Below are 26,639 nucleotides of genomic sequence, written 5' to 3'. Positions count from 1 at the left end.
TCCAAAGCGGGCATCCTTCCGGATCCAGCAAAGCTCCGCGCAGTTGCCGACTTTCCAAAGCTCACTACTCTTAAAGAACTGCAAGTTTCATTGGCCTCTGTTCCTACTTTCGGCGATTCACACGAAATTTCGCTACCAACATTTCGCCCTTGACGCGGATTCGAGGCCAGAGCTCTTTCTCGTTATGGTCCTCTGAGTGCGACGAAGCTTTCGTTACCTTACGTCGACTCCTTACTTCACCCCCCATCCTTTGCCATTACGACCCTAACGCCTCGACAGAGATACACACGGATACTAGCGGCATGGGCATTGGTGCTGTGCTCGCCCAGCGCATACCTGGATTTCAAGAATACGTTGTCGCCTAGGCGAGCCGCACGCTGTCCAAGGCCGAGATCAATTAGTCCGTCACAGAAAAAGAATGCTGGACCATTCTGTGGGTGATAACCAAATTTTGACCATACCTCTACGATCATCCTTTCGACGTAGTCACCGATCATCACGCTTTGTGCTGGCTGTCATTGTTGAAGGATCCATCGGGTCGCCTTGGCCGCTGGGCTTTGCGCCTTCAAGAATACGACATTCAAGTCGTCTACCGCTCTGGCCGCAAGCGCTGATGCCCTCTCCTGGTCTCCGCTGCCTTCTGACACTGCGACCATCTCCAGCATTGACTCCGTGCTGTCCTCGTTGCGCCCATAAATCATGCTTGCGGAACAGCGTAAGGACCCCTGGATTACATCTCTCGTACTCCATCTGTCTGGGCGCCTCGGCGGCGGCCGCCACTCGCTCCCTTCGCCGGCAAGCCCGCCACTTCATTCTGCATGATGGTCTCGTCTCCTCTATCGTTGTAATTACATGCCCCATGGTCGAAAATGGCTCCTCGTCATTCCTCGCCAACTACGAGCTGAAGTCTGCGCATCTTTCCATGCCGACCCCCAGACTGCTCATGCGGGTGTTTTGAAAACCTACACTCGACATCGGCACCGGTACTACTGGCATGGAATGTACAGCTTTTTACGCAAGTACATTCACTCATGCCTTGACAGCCAACGCCGCAAATCCCGACCACAGCGTATTTCTGGACCGTCGCAGCCATTACCTTGCCCTGCCTGTCCCTTCGATCGCGTCAGCATCACCCTTTAAGGGCCCCTGCCGTCTTCCCCTTCAAGTAACCGTTGGGTTATAGTCGCCATAGACCATCTCACGCCCTATATTGAAACGGCCGCTCTTCCCGCGGCTACAGCGCGAGACGTGGCTTTCTTCATCCTCCGCCAGCTCATTCTCCGCCACGGCGCCCCTCGTGTGCTTCTGAGTTACCGCGGCCGTGTGTTTTTATCAGAGGTTGTCCAGTTGCTCCTCGCAGAATGCCGCATCGTTCACAGAACCTGCACAGCATACCATCCTCAGACCAACGGCCTCACCGAACAGTTTAACCGGACAGTCGGTGACATGCTCACCATGTATATTAGTCCCGACCATTCCAACTGGGACCTCGTCTTCCGTTCGTCACCTACGCATATATTACCGCCGTTCACTCCACACCGAACGGTTTAAGCAGACACTTGGTGACATGCTTAACATGTATATCAGTCCCGACCATTCCAACTGGGACCTCGTCCTTCCGTTCGTCACCTACGCATATAATACCGCCGTCCACTCCACCACCGGCTATTCGCCGTTTTTTCTTCTTTACGGCTGCAAACCTACAAGTATGCTTGACAGCATTCTTCCCTACCTTCCTGATGCACCCAACTGCGCCACTGCTTCTGAAATCGCCAAGTATGCCGAGGAATGCTGCCAGCTCGCCCGTTCCCTCACGTCCGATGAACAGAATCGACAAAAAGAGCGCCGAGATTCTGGTGCTCAACCCCACATACCCATTCCCACCGGCTCACTTGTTTGGCTCTCGATCCCTGCTGGCTCTCCTTGCCTGTCGTCCATATTCCAAGCCAAATATCACTGACCTTACCGTGTTCTGTCTTAACCTTCCCCTGTGAACAATGTCGTCGAACCTCTGACACCCTCCTGACCTTCAACATTGTGGCCATGAAACAGTGCACATCAGTTGTCTGATGCCTTACCATGACCACTTGATCTGCACTACACCCTGAGTCGCCAGGATGGCTCCTTTCATCCCCGGGGGCAATTGTAACGACGAAGATGTACCAATACAGTAGCGGCAGTGCTATCGCTGAGCGCGTGCTGCTGGCTTCCTCTCCAACAACCGCCGACGCCTAGAACCCGACCGCCGACGCCCGTTCAGTGCCTGGTTCTCTCACGGCCATTAAACCCCTTTTCAAGTTCTTTGATCTCTCGCTCTTTGCAACATCTGTGCTCCAAATTAACATGGCTGAATTAATGATTTGTTTTTGTTTTTAGTTCATCTCTGTATTCCAGCGCCACATCTTTCAGCCCATAAATTTAAAAACACTATAAATAGAGCAATCAGTTAGTTGACGTATGTCCATGTCCTGTCCACAATGTGCTTGTGCTGCCATCATATGTAAAGGATGTCGCTTCGCTGCAGTGCTCACTTGTCTGAACGCTCACCCATGTGGATACGAAGGTGGTGCATCAGGCTGCTATTGAGAGCAAAGCTGCCGAGAGCTTCAGCTTTCTGTGGGCACTATATCTTTGTACTATGCATGGATGAGAAAAATTTTATTGATTTGACTACAAATCCTGGAAACTGCTACAGCACACAATTACAACAGATAAAACACTCCCAAGCAGCAAGTAAACCATTTGTGACCAAATCAAGTTCATGAGAAAAGCATATATAGTACTGAAGCGCAAATCTGAGAGTGCAATGGCATACCATCAAGACAGGGGGTTCATCTGAAAACAAAAACAACGTCAACCAGAAGAACGCATCTTCGCTATGAACAAGGACCCCGTGCTGGGAGCAGAAACACAAAGTAAGACCTTTTTTCTGTTTGGCGCCTCTGTTTTCAAAAGTATTAATGCTCACAACACATAGCTAGATCTAAGGATGGAGTTGATGTTTCTCGAAGCTCACTGGTTTTTCACAAATGCAACTCCACAAGCTGTTTATAAATTGAAATAATTTTTGATGTCAATGGCGCCTCGAGAAATGCAGTCACTAAAGAACGTTCACTTGAGTTTCCATAAGCAAAGCATATTATACAGTGGCTTGCTATAGAAATGCTTATATACCCCGAAACCACAGCTGTAAAATGGAATGAGAACAACTGCTGTTGAGACAGTGAGGTGATTATTTGCTTTCAAATCTATAAAGCATGTTTGTCAGTACTGACAATGCAATTTGTAATCAAAATAAGCATTCGACAACAAACCTGCAGACAAAAGCGAGCAATGTTTATCATCAGGCGGCTAAGGTTTGTTTCTCTGCTCTTGAGTCCCAATAATACAGCCAAAACAAAAGCATGGAAAGAATAATGAAACAGCATGCTTCTCTGGTGCCATTACACTCGCAAAAAAATGCAGAACTGCTCTGACGTAAATAAGTCAGTTTGCTAGCTAGTGCCAAACACTGCAAACACAATTCACACACGATTCACAAGGTGCTGAAAGTAATAAAATGGCGACAAGATCATATCTGCACACGCCACGATTTCAGTCGCATTCATGATAGTACCAGCTCGGTATGTTCAGGTTTCTCATGGAAGAGTGAAAGCAACCGAAGGATTGCTCTGTGCAGATGTACGTTAAAGGCATGTATATTTGCAGTTTTTTTCTAGAGAAGGAAAACTACAAAGCAAGACAAGTTAGATAGCAATGGTTTTAAAATCTAATGTTGAGAAAAGGTATCAAAATTTTAAGGAACTGTGGTTCTTGAAGCGTGTTTGTTGTTCTCATGGCATTTTAAACTGTATTTTTCTTTAAACGTCATTGTGCAGAACTGACACTGATAAGGTCTTTCACTCTTATGGCCTCGCACATGCTTAGCAAGGGCTGTACTCTGTTTAAAGGCCATGGGGCAGAGCTGGCACTGGAATGGTCTCTCATTCGTGTGGGTGCGAAGGTGTTCCACCAAGTGGCCACGTTGAACAAAGCTGCTGTCACAGTGGTCACACTTGAATGGACGCTCACCTGTGTGGGTGCGAAGGTGTATGTCCAGGTTGCCCTTACGAGAAAAGGTGCTGTCACATTGGTCACACTTGTACGGATGCTCACCCGTGTGGGTACGAAGGTGGACCCTCAGGGTGCTCTTGAGAGCAAAGCTGCTGCCACAGTGGTCACACTTGTATGGACACTCACCCATGTGGGTGCGAAGGTGGACACTCAGGGTGCTCTTGAGAGCAAAGCTGCTGTCACAGTGGTCACACTTGTATGGACACTCACCCGTGTGGGTGCGAAGGTGGACACTCAGGGTGCTCTTGAGAGCAAAGCTGCTGCCACAGTGGTCACACTTGAATGGACGCTCACCCGTGTGGGTGCGAAGGTGTCGGTTCAGTTGGCCACTTTGAGCAAAGCTCCTGTCACAGTGGTCACACTTGTACGGACGCTCACCCGTGTGGGTGCGAAGGTGTGTCACCAGAGTGCCTTTTTCAGCAAAGCTGTTCCCACATTGTTCACACTTGTATGGACGCTCAACCGTGTGGGTGAAAAGGCGTTCATCCAGGTGGCCACTTTGAGCAAAGCTGCTGTCACAGTGGTCACATTTGTATGGACGTCCACTAGTGTTTTTGCATGGGTGGTCCGCCAGGGTGACCGTTTGAGCAAAGCTGCTCCCGTAATGGTTACACTTGTAGGGATGGTCATCCATTTGAGTGAGAAGGTGACGCTCTTGGCGTTTTTTCTGCATGAAGCTCCGATTGCTGTGGGGCGACTGGTGCAGCTGCTGACTCATGTTCTCCCCAGACAGCACTCCGAGCTTGGGATCAGCTGTGACCAGGACTGCACCAAGAAAGTTGGGGTGTTTTCAGGTCAATACGAGACCATGCATGTTATAACATTTGGTGGTGGTAATATTACATATTTAACTTAAGTTTATTTCAAGGTCAGTGGGTTGACCCTCAAAACAGAAAGATCAGTTTTTAAACAAAATTACCTAGTATATATAAATTTCCATGGAGCTAGAGAGAGAATGTTTTAACTTTCAAACAATTACTCGGAGCAATGAGCATACTCTGCAGCCAACTTAAGAGTTTATGTAACTTAGACAAAGTGCTCGTATAATACCTGGCTTCATGCAGGAGATCTTCTAAGCCTGCCAAAAATTTTTGAAGAATAATGTAATACCTATGAGCTTTCACTAGAGACACAGTACAATGGCAGTGAATGTATTATTTCTGTCAATTAAAGCAAAGTAAGAAATATAACAAAGGCAAAGCTCTTCCACTAATCCTAGCAAAATGAAGCCTGGTGGTCTCACAAAATAAAAGCAGAATGGAAATGCTGACATTGAAAACCACAAGGAGAAAACCATTTCTGTCAGCAGTGTTACCAATGTAATACATAGCACTAAATATAAGCATGAATCATTAATAGCAAATCACAATGAACCAGACTAGGTAAGTATTTCCCAACAGCAAATAGGATCAAAAGCACGAGCACTAGAAGCGCATGTAGACATCAGATAAAACAGTAGTGATTAAAATCACCCCACAACACCTGATAGCACACCAAAAGGTATCACTATTGCTGCGCAGTGTTTACATTATCAAGAAGTTGTATGCAGAAATATAGAGAAAACAATAAGCCATGAAATAATGAGACACAAAAGCTTTAAAGGGTGACAGAACTACAATGAAAACTGAAGAGCTAAACTGGTAAGACTACAGCACAAAAAGCAAGACAGTGCATGATGCACAAAAGGCACAGCCACACAAACACATGCACTTTTCTACTGCATTTTTTTTTCCCGTGTACCCTCTAGCTTGTGTCTGCAACTTGTGCTGCAGTCTACTGGATAACAAGGTTTCCTCAGCAATCATGCACAATTCCACCAGTAGAATGTTTAACGATATTCATTGTTGACGTTGAAATGATGGTAGGTTGGCTTATGGGGTTTAACATCTTACAGCAACTCAGGCTATCAGGGATGCCATAGTGGAGGGATCCAGGAAATTTCAACCAACTGGGGCTCATCAACATGTATTGAGATACACATCACACGGGCTCCTAGCATTTTTCCTGCATCAAAATGCGACCACAGTGGCTGGGATTGAAGCCGTGTCTTGCGAGTTAGCTGCCAAGCACCATAACCACTGAGACATCGTGGCTGGCTGCTGCAACGATTAGATATTGTTCCAGGCATTAGCAAGGCAGGGTCTGATACATCTCATTTTGCGCAACGATACCACAGTCTGAGATCACTGGCTATGCTATTTTACATCATGACCATCAAGCAGTTCAGCCTGCAAATGCTGAAAGAATTGGTTTTGGAAGATGGTCCTTCGGGCAGCTTGTGTACTCATTGATTGCCAATATTTGTTTTCATGCCTGAAAAATGAAACAGAGCAAAAAAGTTGATTAGAATAAGAACTGTAAGGCAAATTACAAAGCGAGACAAGTTAGATAGCAAAAAGTACAAACACCTAATATTGATGGCAGGTTTTCTTCTCTAAAATGATGCAGAAGACACTACTATGCATGAATCACCACGTGATATTTGGCAATGACCAACAAATAAATTACAGTCGGATTGTTCAATCCTGCTTCTTCAGTTTCAACAGCTGAATGATGACTGTGACGTCAGCGTGAGTATATAGGCCATGTGCAGCATGACAGAACTGCAATATGATCGCTGCTTCTGCATTTGTTGTCATTGCATCACTTGAGGCAGGCTGGGTTTAGCATTAAAGTGAAATTAAAACGAGAAAGCAGCGACTTTATCGCAGTTCTTTTGTGCCTCACATGACTCACAAGCGAGAAAAAAGCAAGAAAAATAGCAATCTGTGAACAAAGTAACCACTCAAGCTCTTCCTATATCATCCAATATCTCCGAAAAGCTGCCTGAACATATAGCATGAAACCCTATGGCACCCTTTGAGGCAATTTCTATCCTCATTGGCAAGTTTTAGACACCTACCCAAAAGTATGAATTACAAAACATAGAAGAAATGATAAACTGAAGGCAACTGCACAATCACTTATTACTTATTACAGTTTTCCAGCCTTAAAGCAATGCAAAAATTGTTAATGGGGACGACACACTTCTTGGAGAAGCCTGTGCAATTTATTTGCACTGTAGTAGGGTACAACTTAAAAAAATATTACCTATAGGGTGCTGCATTACTCACACCGACCAATTCAAACATTAAACAAAATTAGCTATCTAAACTTATACTGTGTTGAACAATTAAAAAGCATCAAAGCTTTTGAACTGATAATAAGGCCATGTGATCTGCTTTCTCAAGTAAACACATTAACAACAAACTGTTTCTTCTTTATAGAGAAATTTTGTCCAGCAGTCATGAACGTGACCAGTTGCACTGCTGACAGTGTTATGCAAACATACCTGTCAGAATTCATCTCTTCCAAGCGTCCTGTCCGGTGTTACACAGGGTGCCGCACTGTTGTTTTACTGTGTGATTAGGTTTCTCAAGTAACAAAAATGCTTTGGCAGATTGTTTTTTCTTAAAAGAGAAATTCTGTGCAGTGCCTATGAATGTGGGGAGAGATTAGCTTCAGACTTCGTCATATACGACCATACTAATCATAATTCATATCTTCCGAGCATCCATCCAGTTACACTGGGTGCTGTGCTGTCATCTTTAGGGCGTCATTAGCTTTCATAAGAAGAAACACTTAAGCAACACACTACTTCCTTGTCATTGAGCAATTCTGTGCAGTAGTCACGAACGTAAGCAGAGTTGCATTTTGAACTTATTTGTATTTATTTATACACACCGCAGCCAATAAGGGCTATTGCAAGAGTAGGGATTTAAGATACATGGTAAGCAGTAGTGTATATATGTTGATTCATGCACACGTACATACATAGGAGTACGTAGAAGATACATTATTAAATGAACAAAGCATACATGTAAATGATATTCAATGGCAGTCAAAAAATATGGAAGTGCAAGTGAATGAATTTCACCCGGCGGGCAGTTCCAGCTTTCGATGGTATGTGGGAAGAAGCTCTATTTACATGTATCAGTGCATGCGTAAAGTGGCGCCTAGTTGATAATGGAGTAGAAGAATTAACATGGGTGCTCATTGCCATGAGGTGCAGAGAGCTAATGAGCATGTATATATGCCTGAGGCACCCAGAGTACCTGCGCCTTGAAATTGGGGTTGGAGATAAGGTGCCGAGACCAGACAAGGGTCAAAATTCTCTGCCGTTGCTACGGCAGATAAAGCGAATTGCCTTCTTTTGGACAGATTCAATTTTCTCGCAGTACAATTGTTGATATGGGTTCCAAACAACAGAGCTGTATTATAAGCAGTCAGATTAGTTTTGTAAGCTAAATGTTTTGTATGACTTGGTGCTGTAACGGGCACCATAGATACCTGAGTCTGAAGTGCTTTACTGCAAGTTAGATTGATGTGCTTGGACCAAGAAATGTTAGATGTGAAAAGCAGTCTGAGGTATCCAGCCATATCAATCTTAATTATCCTCTTTCCACAATCCCGTCCGTTGCTACACAGGGTGCCATGCTGTCGTCTTTAATGCTCCTACAGCAGATCAACGACCTGCCATTCACTTATAGATGACCTGCGCCTCGTAGTGCCCACACAATGAACTATGCCACATTGGGCCATTAGTTACTCCGCTGTACTTCCGGTCGTAAGCGGACACTCTCACAATACGCAGGTTTCACTTATAGATGCCCTGCGCCTCGTAGTGCCCACGCAATGAACTACGCCACATTGGGCCATTAGTTACTCCCCTGTACTTCCGGTCGTAAGCGGACACTCACAATACGCAGGTTTCACTTATAGATGACCTGCGCCTCGTAGTGCCCACACAATGAACTATGCCACATTGGGCCATTAGTTACTCCGCTGTACTTCCGGTCGTAAGCGGACACTCTCACAATACGCAGGTTTCACTTATAGATGCCCTGCGCCTCGTAGTGCCCACGCAATGAACTACGCCACATTGGGCCATTAGTTACTCCCCTGTACTTCCGGTCGTAAGCGGACACTCACAATACGCAGGTTTCACTTATAGATGCCCTGCGCCTTGTAGTGCCCACGCAATGAACTACGCCACATTGGGCCATTAGTTACTCCCCTGTACTTCCGGTCGTAAGCGGACACTCACAATACGCAGGTTTCACTTATAGATGCCCTGCGCCTCGTAGTGCCCACGCAATGAACTACGCCACATTGGGCCATTAGTTACTCCCCTGTACTTCCGGTCGTAAGCGGACACTCACAATACGCAGGTTTCACTTATAGATGCCCTGCGCCTCGTAGTGCCCACGCAATGAACTATGCCACATTGGGCCATTAGTTACTCCCCTGTACTTCCGGTCGTAAGCGGACACTCACAATACGCAGGTTTCACTTATAGATGCCCTGCGCCTTGTAGTGCCCACGCAATGAACTACGCCACATTGGGCCATTAGTTACTCCCCTGTACTTCCGGTCGTAAGCGGACACTCACAATACGCAGGTTTCACTTATAGATGCCCTGCGCCTCGTAGTGCCCACGCAATGAACTACGCCACATTGGGCCATTAGTTACTCCCCTGTACTTCCGGTCGTAAGCGGACACTCACAATACGCAGGTTTCACTTATAGATGCCCTGCGCCTCGTAGTGCCCACGCAATGAACTACGCCACATTGGGCCATTAGTTACTCCCCTGTACTTCCGGTCGTAAGCGGACACTCACAATACGCAGGTTTCACTTATAGATGCCCTGCGCCTCGTAGTGCCCACGCAATGAACTACGCCACATTGGGCCATTAGTTACTCCCCTGTACTTCCGGTCGTAAGCGGACACTCACAATACGCAGGTTTCACTTATAGATGCCCTGCGCCTCGTAGTGCCCACGCAATGAACTATGCCACATTGGGCCATTAGTTACTCCCCTGTACTTCCGGTCGTAAGCGGACACTCACAATACGCAGGTTTCACTTATAGATGCCCTGCGCCTCGTAGTGCCCACGCAATGAACTACGCCACATTGGGCCATTAGTTACTCCCCTGTACTTCCGGTCGTAAGCGGACACTCACAATACGCAGGTTTCACTTATAGATGCCCTGCGCCTCGTAGTGCCCACGCAATGAACTATGCCACATTGGGCCATTAGTTACTCCCCTGTACTTCCGGTCGTAAGCGGACACTCACAATACGCAGGTTTCACTTATAGATGCCCTGCGCCTCGTAGTGCCCACGCAATGAACTACGCCACATTGGGCCATTAGTTACTCCCCTGTACTTCCGGTCGTAAGCGGACACTCACAATACGCAGGTTTCACTTATAGATGCCCTGCGCCTCGTAGTGCCCACGCAATGAACTACGCCACATTGGGCCATTAGTTACTCCCCTGTACTTCCGGTCGTAAGCGGACACTCACAATACGCAGGTTTCACTTATAGATGCCCTGCGCCTTGTAGTGCCCACGCAATGAACTATGCCACATTGGGCCATTAGTTACTCCCCTGTACTTCCGGTCGTAAGCGGACACTCTCACAATAGGCAGCTAAACCTACGTAAAAGTGCATACTGCAAAGCGAGGCTCCAGTGCAGCAGTTATTGGAAGAGATAGTCTGTTCGTTATCCGCACCCTGCGCGGTCACAGACTATCTTCAGCAGCAGTGACAAGACGAATACCGAAGGTCTTAAATGCGCATTTACACCTGCGAACTCAAGAAGCCATGCAACAATGATTTGTACCGCACCCCGGACGCACGTACCCAACACCTGGGAAGCATGAAAGAAATGCCTGTATGTATTCCTCTCTCGATACCGGAATTTTGACTGGCACGCATTCTGCTGTGTTCTTTCGTGCAGGATCAGTGCGTGCTACTCTGTGGCTCACTGCAAAATTCACACGCCATGCAAGAACTTCAGCAGTGTCACCACAACAGGGCTGATGGCTTTCGATTTTTCTGAACCCGTCTAGTCAGTTTGCCCTCAGTGCGGTGCCTATCACATCTGGAGAGCCGCGGTGACACTTTAAGACGATTACAGCATTGGCCAGCCCTCAGTCTTACAATGTTTTGGGCCCCGTATTTTGTCCTTTCTCTGGGGACTACCGCATGGCTTGGCTCTCCTTGTGCAAGCCCATCTTCCGGACACTGCCCTGGCTGTTCTGTTCTGCGCGCCTCCTTTATCACACTGCCCTTCACATCTGCTTTTTGCTAACGATTGGCTCACGCTTTCGATGAGTCACTGCACGTCGTACTAACAAATTGCCTCGACTGCAGTTTACTTTCTGCTGAGCCTAACAACTTGTTCTCCAGAGGCTTCCTATCCGACATCGTGATCCTAACTCAATGTCCCGCAACTTGATTTCAACCGCGCTGTTTCACCAACGTTGCTTTCTGGACCGAGGTTTCAGCGGTGCATTCAAGTGACTCGCTGTCACTCTTTTTACAGCAAAGCATTGTATCTAATACTTAGCTACTATTGTTCCCCAGCCACATTGAAGAAGGGTATCCTATGTATCCTTTACTGCACTGGCCTGCAAACTCACTACACTCCTCTTGAAAGCTTCAGCTTCACTTGTCAAAGCAGCCTCTGCTTAAGGGCTAGAGACAGGCGCCTTGCCTTTGTTCGCGTTATCAGTGCTCGCTAATGAAGCAGGTCGCTCGGCTTTTTGATGGGGTAGCTGCAACTCTTTCTCCGCCTCTAAATCGACAAATGCTGCCCCTGCAGCTGCCGATCTCGCGTTCCTTTCTGGGCTTAAACCTGCCCTGTAGTTACTCTCCTGACCAACGGCTGTGTCACTAGCTCACCAAGCAAGCAACTGAACTCTAGGTGTGAGCTCCTACAGCTCTTGTTCATGCAGTTTCTCTAGCTCAGCCCACCTCTCACGACACTTGTCTTGCTATTCCCTTTCTTGTTCGTCACGAAGTTTTTGCCTTTCCTGTTCTTTCTCCACCTGGGGCCTTCACTCCAGAATCGCTTCCCAAGCCTCGTCTCACCCCTCGACTGTCACCTATTCTGCCTGCTTAACGCCCAAAATCGATTCTCTTGTTTTAGTGGGCTCTACTGAAATGCCCACTCCTTCCAAAATTTCAAGGAGGTCCTCTACCTTGAACTTATCCATGGTGAATCGCACCTTGTGCCGCTGATCTCTTCAAAAACACAAGCCTCAGCTTAAAGTAAACAAAACACAAAATTGTCGAAATCTTATTTCCTAGGCTGTAAAACAGAAAGAATCGGGGTAAGTTCTGTTCAAATGTAGTCTGTCAGCCGACTTCTTTTGCTGCCGGCAAGGAAAGCACGCATAATCTCAACAAAAGTGCATAGCAGATGGTTGAACGCTCATCTAGAGCAAGCTGGTGTACTGGACAAATTTAGCTGCGCATCGTATCTGTATATTATACAGCCTTACCGTAGAGGCTAGCACACGAATGAAAGGCACTACAATCTGGCTTTGCTTGTTGACGGCGCTTCTGCTTGCATGATGACCAACGATGGAAAATTCTCATCTCTTTTCTCTTTATACTCTTTACCCTTTTAGCCTAACGTGAGGAGATGCATGCGTACAGTACTTATCAGATATTTTAAGCATTTGTGGCAGAAGGCCCGAGCCTCAAGCTATACGACAGTCGACGATGACAGAATCAGCACGCCTCGTAAGCCGCAATGTGAAAACTGCGTGGCCCCATATATGCCCGCATAGATGCCTCGAGCAATGTGCTCGTGAGAGCTTGTAATAAAGGACATGTTAACATCAATCAAACATGTCTCAAAGCATACCTGCCTTTCCACCGTGCAGAACACAGCGTATACCACACGCTGCCGTATCAATGCTATTACTCAGTGAATACGTTCAGCACATGCATATATGCACGCATACTGGGCGTATGAATCTGCGGCCGCTCTAGCCAATGGCCTCGAACACTATCGCAATATCAGCTGGGCACACCAAATTAACAGCAGAAATATTTTGTGCATATCTATGCGATCGCAATATGAAGCCAAAATTTGTGCTTCCGAGCTGGTCAGACGATCGAACTTGGATCACACACACGTACGCAAAACAAATAAATGAGCAGCGAGAACTACCGCAAAAGGAGCCACTGCTGGCGACACAGACGATATGCACCGTAGTCTTGTCGACACTAGCACCCGCATCGCGCAAAACATTGCACGAAGAACAGCAGTATTTCTAGATCAGACAAAAATGGCCACAGCCACTTTGTGCTACCATACCAACTCTCCGTGTCTGCTAGTTGCTTGAGCACTGCCAGCACAGAATCATCCTGGCGAGTCTGGCTGACTGGTGGCAGACCGAAACTACTCAGCCAGCTTGGTAGGTGCACTGCCACAATAACAAAAAAATAAAAATGAACGCGTTCTGGGCAGCCACCGGAAGTACCTGGGGCAGCCCGAGAAAGTTGAGCACCTGGCTCCATGTTCTTGCAACCCACAGTCAGCCAGTCGGCAGCCCGAGGCGGATGATAATTGAGAACGCCCAATGTGGTAACACCCACGGCAAGGAGCAGCACTGATACTCTCACAGCTCGGTCTATGGAAAGGGCAGTCCTCAAACACTGTCACGTCGACGTGACGAGTGCAGTCCGGTGGGTGCCTGCGTGGGAAAGGAATGGCATCCTGATTCCCAGCAGGTGAATGAACGTCCTTGTACTCCCCAGCGTGTTGTCCGAAACATGGGACCTCTGTCGAGGTCGCAGCCGTCTTTCAATTAACATCCCCAGCACAACCTTTCACCAGCATCACTTTGTTCAGCGACCTGAGGGCGAACAGGCCACTTGACTCTGCCTCTGTCGCTGCCGCAGCTATGGTAATCCCGGTCGAGGCAGTCCGCTCCTTAATACACTTAGGCAGGAGTGCATCCGGACCATAACAGCACCCTATAGGAATACATGCCAAAAAAAGTTTTCAAAGCAGTTTTATGATTTCACAGTGCACTTATGATATCGTCTCTTCGTAAAGAAAAGCCGAGTACACCTTATATATATATATATATACATATACATATTTAAATATTTAAAGCATCGCAATATGGGGGCGTGTGTCACCTTCAGCTGGGAGCGCTGGGAAAGAATGCGCTGGGTAACTTCCAAACAATTTTTTGTTTCGCAGTCTACTCACGGTGGCCGCCATTCGTTAACAGTTGGCGAGCGCTTTGAAAACGACTGACAAAGTGTGCAATGCTAATCCGAAGGCAACCTATTTTTAAAACACCGCAATCTTGTTGTGAAGCAGGACAAACCCCGATCTTCCAGTGGTGTCCCACATGCTGCCACGAGTGCTATAATTTCTCACTGATGCAGTGGTTGAAACTGGACAGCCTAGACAGCTCTACATGAAAAGTTCTCAAACGGCATGATAAGCGAACGAAAGCAAACCAGGTACCGTAACAGACGACGGCACAGACGAAACCACCGGCCTCCACCGCCGCCCACAAGAGTGTTTGTAAATGCAGCGCGGTTTCAGCCGGTCAATGGACTCGCAGGCTTCTTTCGATGTGCGAGCTTGAATAAAGGCGTTAAGCGTTTTAAATCCAGCAGTGTTCACGATGTGAGGGAACTTATAACTGAAAATGGGAGTGAATTAGCGTCACCTCCTGCCACAGGCTGACTAGAAAGAACCCACTGCAAAACAAGTATTTTTAAACCACTTCTTTGCAAATAAAGAAATAATATGCATTCCTCAATACTAAACCCATCTGTATCTAATTGACCTTCTATGCCACATGACACAAGTTTATACGTCTATAACGTGTTTTCACTGTCATCGTGTACATGTAGTTGCCTGAAAAAGCTATCAATAGCTTCAGCTCTTTAGGGTTACTCCATTCTTGTACTTTGCAAGGATGAACAGAAAATTTGACTTATTTATATTTTATATACAAATCACATAAATTACAACACGCAGTTACAACTGAAAAATAATCCTGAACTACAATGCAGTTAAACACTGGTTAACCCGAAACATGAGAAAAGCAGCTGAAGTATTGGAGCTCATAGCACACTTATGAATTTCTAAATGCACAGGAGAAAATGTTTTGTTCATTTTCTGATTTTGAAACCCTTACCTTCACAAGCTGCTTTAAATTACGATAATTTTTATTTTCATGGTCAACCGACAAATTTAATCACCAAATCAAGTTCACCAAGTTTTCGATAAGCCCAACTTGTGTGAGGGCTGACAGCGAAAATGCTGAAATGTCAGAGCCACTAAGGACAAATGGAATAAGACAAGAAGGGCTCTTGTGACAGCAACACAAAACCCTGTCACCTAATTTAAATAACATTTGACACGACTGACTTTGCTGGGGATACAATGTCTAGCAAGAATTGCCACCACATTCAAGAGAGGACTACCGTATTTACACGATTGTAAATTGATTTACAATGGAAACCAAAGCATGACATTATAAATAAAGGCGAGATAAACGATATATCAGGCATGCTACAGCATGGTAGCATTTTTACTGCACGGCTATGTCGCATCGCCCTTGGTGCTGGCCTTGAGCAGCTGCTATGTCAACGTGCAGAACCGGCATCCCCGCCCCGCATGCGGCGGCCTATGGCGGCCGTTGGTTGGCAGGAAATCGGCACCCCACTCCCCCGCCAGATCCACTCCTCACATGTGGTTGCAGATCGCGGCTGCTGACAAGCGGCGGCGGCCCAATAACTCATTCGTGTTCTACTCTTAACAAACATCCTCCAGATTTTTGTTTTTCTTTCACTTTAACTGTGCACTCGGCACTCAAGAGAGGCACATAGTTGACGGAAGGGCTGCTGTTCCACACGGAATGGCAGCGGCGCTTGGGAGTGTCGGTAGCTGATACATTTTTATTTTTGACTGATACATTTTAATTTTTGAATGTGCCCAAAGGCATGCCCGCACGCGGCAGCGGATAGCGGCTGGCGATAACTGGCGGCCACAGGATAATGCTATTGCATTCAAATATTACAACCAAATATTACTTTGTGAAGATATTAACATCATCATAGAAAACAGAGAAAGTGATCTTCCTTCTGAGCTAAGAATCAATCAATGGGGTGAATTATACCAGAGACTCACTTGCTAATATACTCAACGAACACTTTTTAGCTGCCAGAGCATACCAATCTTCTCTTAGCTGTCGCTTAGCTCAGGCTGCAGATTCTTCCTTGCCCTCCTGAAATACTGTTTCTATATTTTTGTACCCTATTTGAGTAGGCGGTTTTTATCATTAACGCATTTAGAAACACGTGCTCATATGGAGTTGATGAGGTTGCCGTTTTTTCCATCAAATGTGCTGTTCATATTATCACTGCACTCCTTACTCATATTTGTAATAGAATGCTGCTCCCTGGTGTATTCCCCAGCAAATTAAAAGTTGCGCATGCTGCCGCGCTATTCAAAGGGGGCGACAAAAATAACCTGAACAATTGTCATCCTAATTCGGTATTGCCTCTGTTTTCAAATTTAGCCGAACGTGTACTTTTCAGGCCACTAAATAACTTATTACAAGCTGAACATCTAATCTGCCCCCAAAAGTTGGCTTTCAGGCTGGTAAATCAACCCAATCAGCACTGTTAGATATTAAATATCTGAAATTAATAATTTTGAAAATAGGCTTTTTTCTGTTAGCATTTTTCTTTGATTTGTGCAAAGCCTTTGAATCTGTGAAGCATTCAACACTACTTTACAAACTCGAAACTTATGGGATCCTCTGAGTTGGCAATGCACTTTTGGAAAGTAGGATACCTGATCCAGTATTACTCAAATTGACAATGTAAAATCCAGCTTTGGTAGATTAAATTTAGCTGTCCCTCAGTGTTCAATTTTGGGACCCCTTTTTTATATTTTATACATCAATGACGTTGTCAACATTTCATCAACTCCTAATATTATGTTGCATGGCGACGTTACTAATGCCTTTTTTCTGACTCGTCTTGAAGTACTTGAACAGCAATCTAATGCCTGGCTTAACAAGTTAGTGGTTTGGCTCTCTGTTAACCGACTTCATTTAAATATCAGTAAAACAAATTTTATGCTCTTCCATCCAAAAAAACAAACCATTACATCATCACATCACATTAGTTTATAATGACTTGAACATCGAGAAAGTCCATAGTTGCCAGTTTTTAGGTGTATATTTTTACAGTGATATGGGGTGGACAGATAATGTAAACTACATTAGACTGAAAATGGCCAGGTCTCATTGTGTTACCTATCATATTAAGCATCTGTTCCCGCAACAGGTTAAAAAACAATTATATTTTAGCCACGTACCTGGTGTGGGGTTACTCCAAAAAAACCGATTCGTATAAATTGTTTTCGCTTCTGAAAAGAGCTCTACGTTAATTATTTTCAAGCCCAGCTGTCGAAGCAAATCTTTTCAAAACATTTCATGTTCGCAATTTCTTTTATTCCTACAATTTCAGTTTGGCTGTTCACACTTTTATAAAGTTAAGCATAATTTCAGTTCTTTCCAAAATGCTTACAATGCAAGAGACGTTACTTGCGGTTTACGTGCGGTTGCCCCATCCAATGCAAGACCTGGAACAAACTATGGAAAACAAACTATAGATAACCAAATTGTAACTTTATGTACAAACAGCCTCTTGTAGAAATTAATCAGCTGCCTACTAGTACCGCCAGATGCATCGCCTCCATCGGGCCACAAAAAGACAGCAGAGCTTCTAATGACAGTTACGACAGTTGCTCGGCGCATATGTACCAGGACTTTTATGGCCACCTCGCAAAATCAAACAGCGCGACAATTGGAACATTGCACTAGCTGTGCGATCAAAGGCAGAAGGGAACAAAGTAAATGGTGCATCGATAGTCACGACCGGCAGAGCTACGAAAAGCTCACTCAGGACTGTGTCAGCAAGACTGTCAGAGAAAAACACAGAGATGCATTCAATTTTTACCAGCTAGGTGCCAGTGTAGTCAGTGCCTTAGCACTTCTTGCGTTTACTTGTCCACTGGTGCACGCGATACTCATTATCCAGTTTGAATGGCAGTACTTAATTCAACCTGCATCAAAGTCAACTGTCTCAACTCTGGTTACCCGAATAGCTTTGACCACAGCAAATTTATTTGCATCTGTGGCTAGACATTTCCAGAGCTTTGCCCCAATTGGTAGAAGCGCGAACGGGTCAGGAACCCGCAGAGCATGCACAAAGGCAAAGCACAATTTCATTAGCGACATGCTGCAGCTTGAAATGCATTGAGCCGTATGAAGCCAGACCTGCAGTATAAGCACACAAAAAAATTGCCGAGCATAAACTTGCAAATGCGAGAGTTTTTGCATTCTATGATCACGCAACTCGTCACTCGAGTTTGTTGTAAGTGTTGATGCTCATACCGATGCAGCTTTCTTTTCTGTGCCAACCTTGCAAGTGGCTTGCCAAGGACGAAGGTTATGATTTCGTTTTCATCTGTTTCACACATTTGGCCATCGTACTTGAGGCAACAACACCATTTCGCTCGTGAAAGCTGTAAGATCGCTGCCAGTTTGCAAATTTTTGATTGGGTGACAAATAAAAGCGCTGTTGGATCATAGACTGCGGAAGTTGGGCAATATTTTTTTCATGCCACTTACGCCGGTTAACTACGGAGCGTGGGGGTACCCATAGAATTCTTCAAGGGGTACACACATCCAAGGCAGGTTTTCAGATCATTCTTTTAAACATTTCAACCACCCGAAGATCGCTCTGAGGTGGCCTCACCTGATTTGACTTGGTGGTTAGGCCCGGCTAACCTTCGTTTCGCTGCTTATTAAGATACTGGGGTAGTGATCACAACCCCATTTTTATCTCCCTCACTCCATTCGAGTTTACGGAAAATATTCCGCAGCGTACGCATAACATCATTGTACTCTGTACGCGCAGACAATCGTTTATTTACACTCAACCCGTCTTAGCACTGTACTCTGCTGTTTTTGCGACACACTATATATTACCACTACTGCAAATGGACTACCTAAACCCGGAAGTACATCCCCTGAATCTGTGCACTCTCCATCGCCAGGCGGATCATTATGCTTCTCGTCAAACCAGCGACCCGTTGGCACTTCCCGCTCTTCACAGGGCTACCACACGTGCACGGCGCTCTGCAAAGCGGCTAGGCAGCTGGCGACGCTAGGCTCCATGGTATGCCCGCTTGTCCTGTACGCAGGGTAATAGACATCCTTAGAGAGTGTTTCACGCCATGGAGTGCCCAATCCTCAGGTTCCAGATTACACAGAGAGCATTCGCCTCGCGCTGAATGTGGATGAGGATACATTTGCACAACAAGCAGCCTGTCAGTTTTTTTCCATGCTATGACTGCACCTCTACATCTCCTGCTGACTTATCAGTTACAGAGCACTCCGATGGGATTACTTCTGACCTAACCATGGCAGAGCTTCTGGCCTCCACTTAATGCCTAAAAACTACCCTACCAAACACAAGAAGGGCTATGCAATGTGTAACAAACATCTGCAAAAGTATACGATAATGTCTGGAAGAAATCTCTTTTCAAATGTTCTGTAGAGAATGAGGCAAAAAGAGGTGTTATATTTATTTGTTTATTCATACTGCCGGCACAGGCCAAGGCAAGAGTTGCAGTTTTACCAGTACACATTTCGTTCGAACTATTTCATGTAAAATACAACAGACTCAAAAAAAATTACAAACTCTTTCAACACTAGGAATTCTTGCACGTCACTGACAGTGCGTGGTATGACAAAATGTTGACAAAAAAATGTACACAAGGAACGAATATTTGAACAGTGCACAAATCGTCAGCTGCAGTGGTGCGATGTGAAAAGAAGAAAGGCGCGTGGCGGTAATAGCAAATTAGAAATAATTGTAATTAAGGGCTGGTCCGACTGTCAGAAGTTAACTAAAAGAAAACAGGCAGCAATGTACACCAATCACTTAGACAATGACAGGTAACAGGGCTAGCATACGAAAACATTTTACGCACTCAGAATTTAGTCTTAGAATTTATAACTTCATTCGGTAGTTTGTTCCAGTCATCTATTGTGCTCACGAGAAAAGAATAATGAAAATAGTCTGCCCTGTAAGTCAGTGGTTTGATATATTTTGTGTGTTTTGTCCTTGACTGGGTGGAACTGTCTGCTATAATGCAGCTTTCGAAGTTTACTTTGTAATAGCCACGCAAAATATGATAGAAGAAAATAATCGTATTGCATTCCATTTGCTTCTTAACAGTGGTTAGTTTGTCCAGCCGTTTTTCTAAGTTCTGAAACTGACTGCATTCTGAAGTCTGAGCATTCTGAGTTGCATTCTGACTGCAACTAAAGCAAACAGCATACCATATAAACGCGCATCAGGGGCTTCGCCATTTGGGCATGACACCGCGCCAGCGACGATGTGCTCACACCCGTTCGTTTTCCAGGTCAGTTACATGAAATTTTCATTAAGTATTAGGAGCAGCAATTACTGTCTGTTCGCGGTGTCTTGCCCACCAGAGCTCCTTGATGTGTCAAAGTGGTTACTTGGTCTGTTGAAGTGGATGTGGCAATTACTGTCTGGTGTACTTTTGATGCTTGCGGGTGATATTGAATCTAATCACGGTCCCATGTCGAAGGCTGAAGCTGAGGAGTTTGCCCTTGCCTTAGAAGGACTAAAGAAACTGGAAGAAACGTGTGCGTCATTACTAGAAACAGCCCGTAAGCTGGAAGAAGGCCAAGCTACTTTGTTAAAGGAGCTCAACTGTTCCAAGGAGAGGGAGGCTGCCGCTGCGAACGCATTGAAACACTTGACCGACAGGGTTGCTGCACTGGAGGCGCATGAGGCTAATGAAGGCAAAGGTAAAATAGCGAAAGACGAGGAAGCGGCCTCGCAGAAAGAAGTAGAACATTTAAATCAAAGGATAGTGACACTAGAAACATCAGTCGCCAAGAAACGTTCAGAAGAAGCCAGCACATCTGAACACGATCTTAGTTCTGTCTCGTACCAGCTCTCCTTAATTGCATCTAGGTGCGATGATAACGAAAATCGGTTGCGTCAGTGCAACCTTCTTTTCTTTGGAGTGGAAGACGATCCTGACGAAGACTGGGCAGCGTCTGAGCAGAAAATCAACCAGTTTTGTTCAGAAAGGCTCGACATAAGTGCAAAAAGTACACAGTTCGAACATGTACACAGACTAGGGAAATATGGCGCCGATAAGCGTAGACCAATTATAGCAAAACTGCTGTCTTTCAAGGACAAAGTGCAGATTCTTTCATGTGCACGTAAACTGAAAGGAACTTCATTTTCCATTGGAGAACATTTCTCACCAGCAACACGAAGTATTAGAGAGAAATTGTACACATTTGCCAAAGCACAAAACAAGCCTTTCAGGTTGTCTTTTGATAAATTGCACATGGCAGCAAAGACCTATGTTTATGACACCTTTACAGACAGTGTTGTGCCGACAAACAGATAGCTAGACCATAGTAAACATGGAAAGGATTCCCGCGAGTCGAGTGCAAGTACGAAGTATTATCCACTATCATTGTCATACGCCAACATCCGCAACCTCGTGCCAAAACGCGATCTGCTCTCTTCGTTTCTGGACGATAGCAAATCGCACATCGTCATTCTTACTGAAACATGGTTGAATCCTAACATTACCGACGATGAAATTTTTCCTGGTGCATATTCATACAACATATACAGGCGTGATCGTATTGATAAAAGAGGCGGTGGCGTTCTTCTGGGAATAAAGAAGGCAATATCATCATATGCAATCAACACAGAGTCAAATCTTGAAATTGTCTGGGCAGCCTGTCCAATGTCTTCCATCAAGTTATGGATAGGCACTTGTTACCGTCCACCTGATTCTAGTCAGTCTTTTGTTAATGAGCTGCGCGTCAGTATTACTAAGGCAACCGAACTATGTCCTGCTGATAGCATCTATCTCATAGGAGATTTTAATTACCCTTTAATCAACTGGGCTCAACTATCATCATCTTGTCATATTTCAACAGAATTTTGTAACCTGACACTTGATTACAACCTCTTTCAAATCGTTAAGGAACCTACCCACGAAAACAACATTTTAGATCTAGTACTTACAACAGCACCCGATACGATACGAGAAGTCAGACATTTGGAAGGATTTAGTGATAATTTAATTCAACTAAGTTTAGACATTCTGGTTCCATTTATGGGCTATGTGACGAAAAAAATTTACGACTACAGTAAAGCTAACTTCACAGCTATCAACACTGAACTGCAAACCTTCTTTTACCATGATTTTCTACCCTCAATTAAAAGCCGGAGCATTGAAGAAACGTGGATACTCTTTAAAAACAGCGTTTCATCCTTGGTAACCCAGTATGTTCCTCTGATCACAATTACCAAAGATAAAACTAACCCTTGGTTTAGAAAGAAACTTAAGCAACTAAGGAACAGGAAAAAGAGGCTATACCGGACTGGTAAGCGTGCGGGTACCCATTCTGCTTGGGACAGTTACAATGCCTGCCTAAAACATTACTGCTCTGCCTTATCATCAGCAAAGGATAAATATTTCACACACGATCTTCCATCACTTATGAAAAGTAATCCTCAAAAGTTTTGAAAGCAGATATGCCCTAGTCGTGACACTAGTTCCCTTTCCTTACAAACTAATAACAGCCCCATTCCAAACAATGAGTGCCCAATAAAACATTTTGCTGGGCGAGTTGGTTCATATTGCTCGAGGGGATGCTTGTAGCGCGACAAAAAAAAAAAAAACACAAGAGACAGAGACGAACGGGACAGGCGCTTGTCCCGTTCGTCTCTGTCTCTTGTGTTTTTTTTTTTTTTTTGTCGCGCTACAAGCATCCCCTCGAGCAATGAGTGCCCCGCAATATTTAACACCTTCTCATCTGTGTTCACTTCTGAGGACCATTCTAATTTACCCGAAGTTCTCTATCTCGATTATCACTACATGAAAGCCATTTAAATAACTGACGAAGGTATTATGTGTCTCATAAATAATCTTAAGGTATCTACTTCAGCTGGTATTGATGGCAGTAATTCTAAAATACTAAAAAATACCATTTCAGTAAGTAGTAAATTCTTATTCCATATTTTTCAGCAATCACTAACTACAGGAATTCTGCCCTCTGACTGGAAAATAGCTAAAGTCATACCTATATTAAAAACAGGAAAAAAAAAACGTCAGTCGAAAGCTATCGCCCAATATCTGTCACGTGCATCTGCTACAAAATGCTAGAACATATATTTGCATCTTATATTTTCTGTCATCTTGAGCACAATAACTTTTTTTACCGTAATCAACATGGGTTTAGAAAGGGTCATTCCTGTGAAACACAGCTATTCGAACTAAACACTGACTTGCATTTTAATATGAACGATAACCTGCAAACTGATTGTATATTTCTTGATTTTGCCAAAGCCTCAGACCGCGTAGCTCACTGCCGCATGATTACAAAATTATCATCACTCCTTCTTGACTCGTTAACTTTATCATGGCTTCGTAACTTCCTCACAGATCGCTAACAGTTCGTATTTGTAAATAATTTGTCCTCTATGTCACGGATCTCTCCGGAGAACACTCGGACTGAAAGAATGGACTAGGCGACGGGTGTACCCACACAAACGCACATTTAATACACCCTACGTGACACACACACTAGAACACAAAAATAACAAAACTAACACAAAACACAAAAACTATAAATACACCCGACCCGGACACACTGCTACCAGCGTCTACTACTAGCGTTCTACTATTCGTGGTTGGTTCGGTGCGGTTGCGGCGTTGTATGGCTCCCATAGCCGGCGTCGAGGCGGCGTTCGGCGTGCTTGGGCTAGCGTCGCTGGCGGCGTTCGACGTGCTTGGGCTGGCGTCGCTGGCTGCGTCGTACAAGCTCCCGGTCCAAGCGCCCATGGAGGTGATGCCGGTGTTGTTGGCGTTGGGGGCACCACCCGGATGGGTGGCAACAGCGATGGAGACACCCCTGGCCGTAGCAGGTGGTAGCGCCCACCGTCGACTCCCCGGAACGGGCTCAGGCACGGCAGGAAGTCCACGATGCGTTGCCGTAGAAGTCGAGCTCACCGGAGCAGTAGCCGGCGTCACTCTCTTCCAGCCAACGTGTCCCTGACCCGCCGGAGCCTCCGCTTCTCTGCTGTTCCCCCCCTGTGCCTCGCACTCACTCGCCCTTTTATAGCCTCGGTGTTAGTCCACATAAGCCTTGTCGTCGTCGTCTTCTCTTCTCCACCAATCATCTCTCTCCACCTCACCGAATGCTTCTCCACCAATCATCTCTCTCCACCTCAACGAATGCTTCTTCTTCCTCTTCTTTATTCTTCGGTTAATTGAGATCTAAAACGATGCATCCCTTTGATTTGAGCCGGAATACAAGTTTTCGTGCAGTTCTGAGAGAGCAGCGCGAAAACTTGTATTCCGGCTCAAAACAACGGGATACATCGTTTTAAATAGAAACTAGCAAAATTCATCGTCTTCTTCACACCTTTTTCCTTTAAAATTTAATTTCGGCTCCTTAATATATGTGACGCTCTAACCTTTTCCCAGTTACCTCCGGTGTGCCACAGGGCAGTGTACTCGGCCCTTTATTATATCTTATATATATAAACGACTTACCTAATAACGTAACTTCCTCTATGCAAATATTCACGGATGATTGTATTATCTACCACCTTATTAAATCTGCTAACGAACATCTGCTACTCCAATCAGATCTTCTCCTTATTAATGAGTGGTGCACAAAATGGTTAATGACCCTCAACGTATCAAAATGTAAAATCATCTCATTCAGCCGGAAACATACCAACTCTAACTATACATACCTTATTCAAGATGACTTACTCTCACATGTATCCCATTACAAATACCTTGCTGTTAACCTTTCGTCCGTTCTTTCATGGTCTTTCCATATCACATCCATATGCGCTGTGGCCTCAGTCATTAGGTTACATACGCCGTAACTTACGAAATTCTCCTGCTAATATTTGGAAACTAGCATACCTAACATTTGTTCGACGACAACTTGAGTTCACTTCCTCCATTTGGTCTCCTTATTGCAACAACATGGTCACCACATTAGAAACCATTCAAAAAAGGGCAGCCCGGTTCATCTCTAAAAACTATAACTACCATTCAAGTGTCACTCAGATTAAAACCGATCTTTCTTTGCAATCTTTAGGCATACGCCGTGACATCGCTTTGCTAACATTATTTCACAAGCACGTGCACTCCAATAGATCATGCTCATTTCACCTAGATGTCCCATCTCGCACATCCAAAAGATTGCACAATCATCTCAGTTTTACACGCATCTGTGGTGACACATTAGCTTTCAATTCATTAGCACTTCCGCGAGCCATCAGATTATGGAATAACCTCCCAGATAACATCGCCCCGCTGTCTAATCTTGATACCTTCCATCAACAACTCATTGCACATTTCACTGAAGCCATCTTAACATGCTGATGCAATCTCTTTTACGCATTCTGTTACACATTGCGTTTATTTTTTTCTCTCCTTTTGTTTGTATTTCTGTTTCCAAATTTTGTTGACACTAGTAAACGCGCCGTGCTTTTTAATTTTATTTTTCATGTGATGTACCCTGGGTCCCTTTTTTGGATTTATTTCGGTGTTCATATGTCAACTTTACATCTACTTACCCCTATGTCAACTGCTCTGTATTATACTGAAGTGTATCCAATTTTTTACTGATCATGTATAGTACCTTGTTCCCTTGTCTGTTTGTCCCCTTTTAAATTTGTTGTTGATGTTTTGCCGCCCCCTTACACAATGCCCTACGGTTCGAATAAATTAATAAGCATTATGAGTGAACCTAAGAGCATTGTTCTGCGCAGTTCCCATTTCAAAATACCGTATTTACTCGAATGTAACGCGAGGGGTGACTTTACATGCTGCCCAGCGGGAAAAAATAAATAGGGACGCAAAACAAAGTGGCGAACATGCTTACTCATCTTCCTCGCTTTCGGAGGCCGAGTTCTCAGAAACGGAGTCCTCCTTTTGGCTATCGAAGTCTCCCGGTAACTTCTGCCGCATCGACGTTGTTCGCCGCAGAGGGAATCCACTCCTCTCTCCATGAACGTCTGCGCCCGACCACGAGATGCTCTGAACTTCCCATCTCCCGAGCAACGTCTCTAACTTTCGAACGGATCACCTCGACATTGAGCCCCATGAGACAACTGCGCTGCTCGTTAACAAAGTCCGCCACTTTTTTCTCCAGCTGAACGTAATAGCCGTGGCGAGGGTCACGAAATCCTTTGCAGTCGGGCTCACATTTAAAGAGCCCCTCCCGCCGCAGCCGCCATCCGCGGTTGGTTGAATCGTTGAGGTCGTCTTCCAGCTGCCGCAGCATTCCCGACCTCTACAGCTAACAGGAACACTTTTCTCTTAAAACGAGCGCCGCACTGAGCACGACGCGTTGAAATCGCGTGCACTGAATCAATACACCGCGAGCGACGCCACAAGAAGAACACGACGCAACGATGCGTTGAGCCCGAGGTGCCCGAGGTGGTGGTTGTGTTGGTTGGAGATACTGGTCCCGCATGTTGGCCCTTTGGACATCACTCTCGCAACGAACACAAAGAAAATGAGAGAGGAAAACAA

At 45.2% G+C, this 26,639-nt stretch overlaps 1 protein-coding gene across 1 annotated transcript; it reads right to left on the bottom strand.

The window, feature by feature from the left end:
* Window positions 1-2,647: 2,647 nt before the first annotated feature.
* Window positions 2,648-26,639, bottom strand: LOC144111319 (uncharacterized). Its single transcript, XM_077644581.1, has 2 exons — window positions 25,987-26,639; window positions 2,648-4,878 (listed from the first exon to the last, which is right to left on the bottom strand). The coding sequence occupies exons 1-2, from the start codon at window positions 26,111-26,113 to the stop codon at window positions 3,797-3,799; spliced, it is 1,209 nt and encodes a 402-aa protein (XP_077500707.1). The 5' UTR covers window positions 26,114-26,639; the 3' UTR covers window positions 2,648-3,796.

This window comes from Amblyomma americanum, chromosome 11 (genome assembly GCF_052857255.1).
Source record: "Amblyomma americanum isolate KBUSLIRL-KWMA chromosome 11, ASM5285725v1, whole genome shotgun sequence".
Lineage (NCBI taxonomy): Eukaryota > Metazoa > Arthropoda > Arachnida > Ixodida > Ixodidae > Amblyomma > Amblyomma americanum.
Note: the sequence above shows the minus strand (reverse complement) of the source record. Positions and strands in the feature narration are given on the sequence as shown.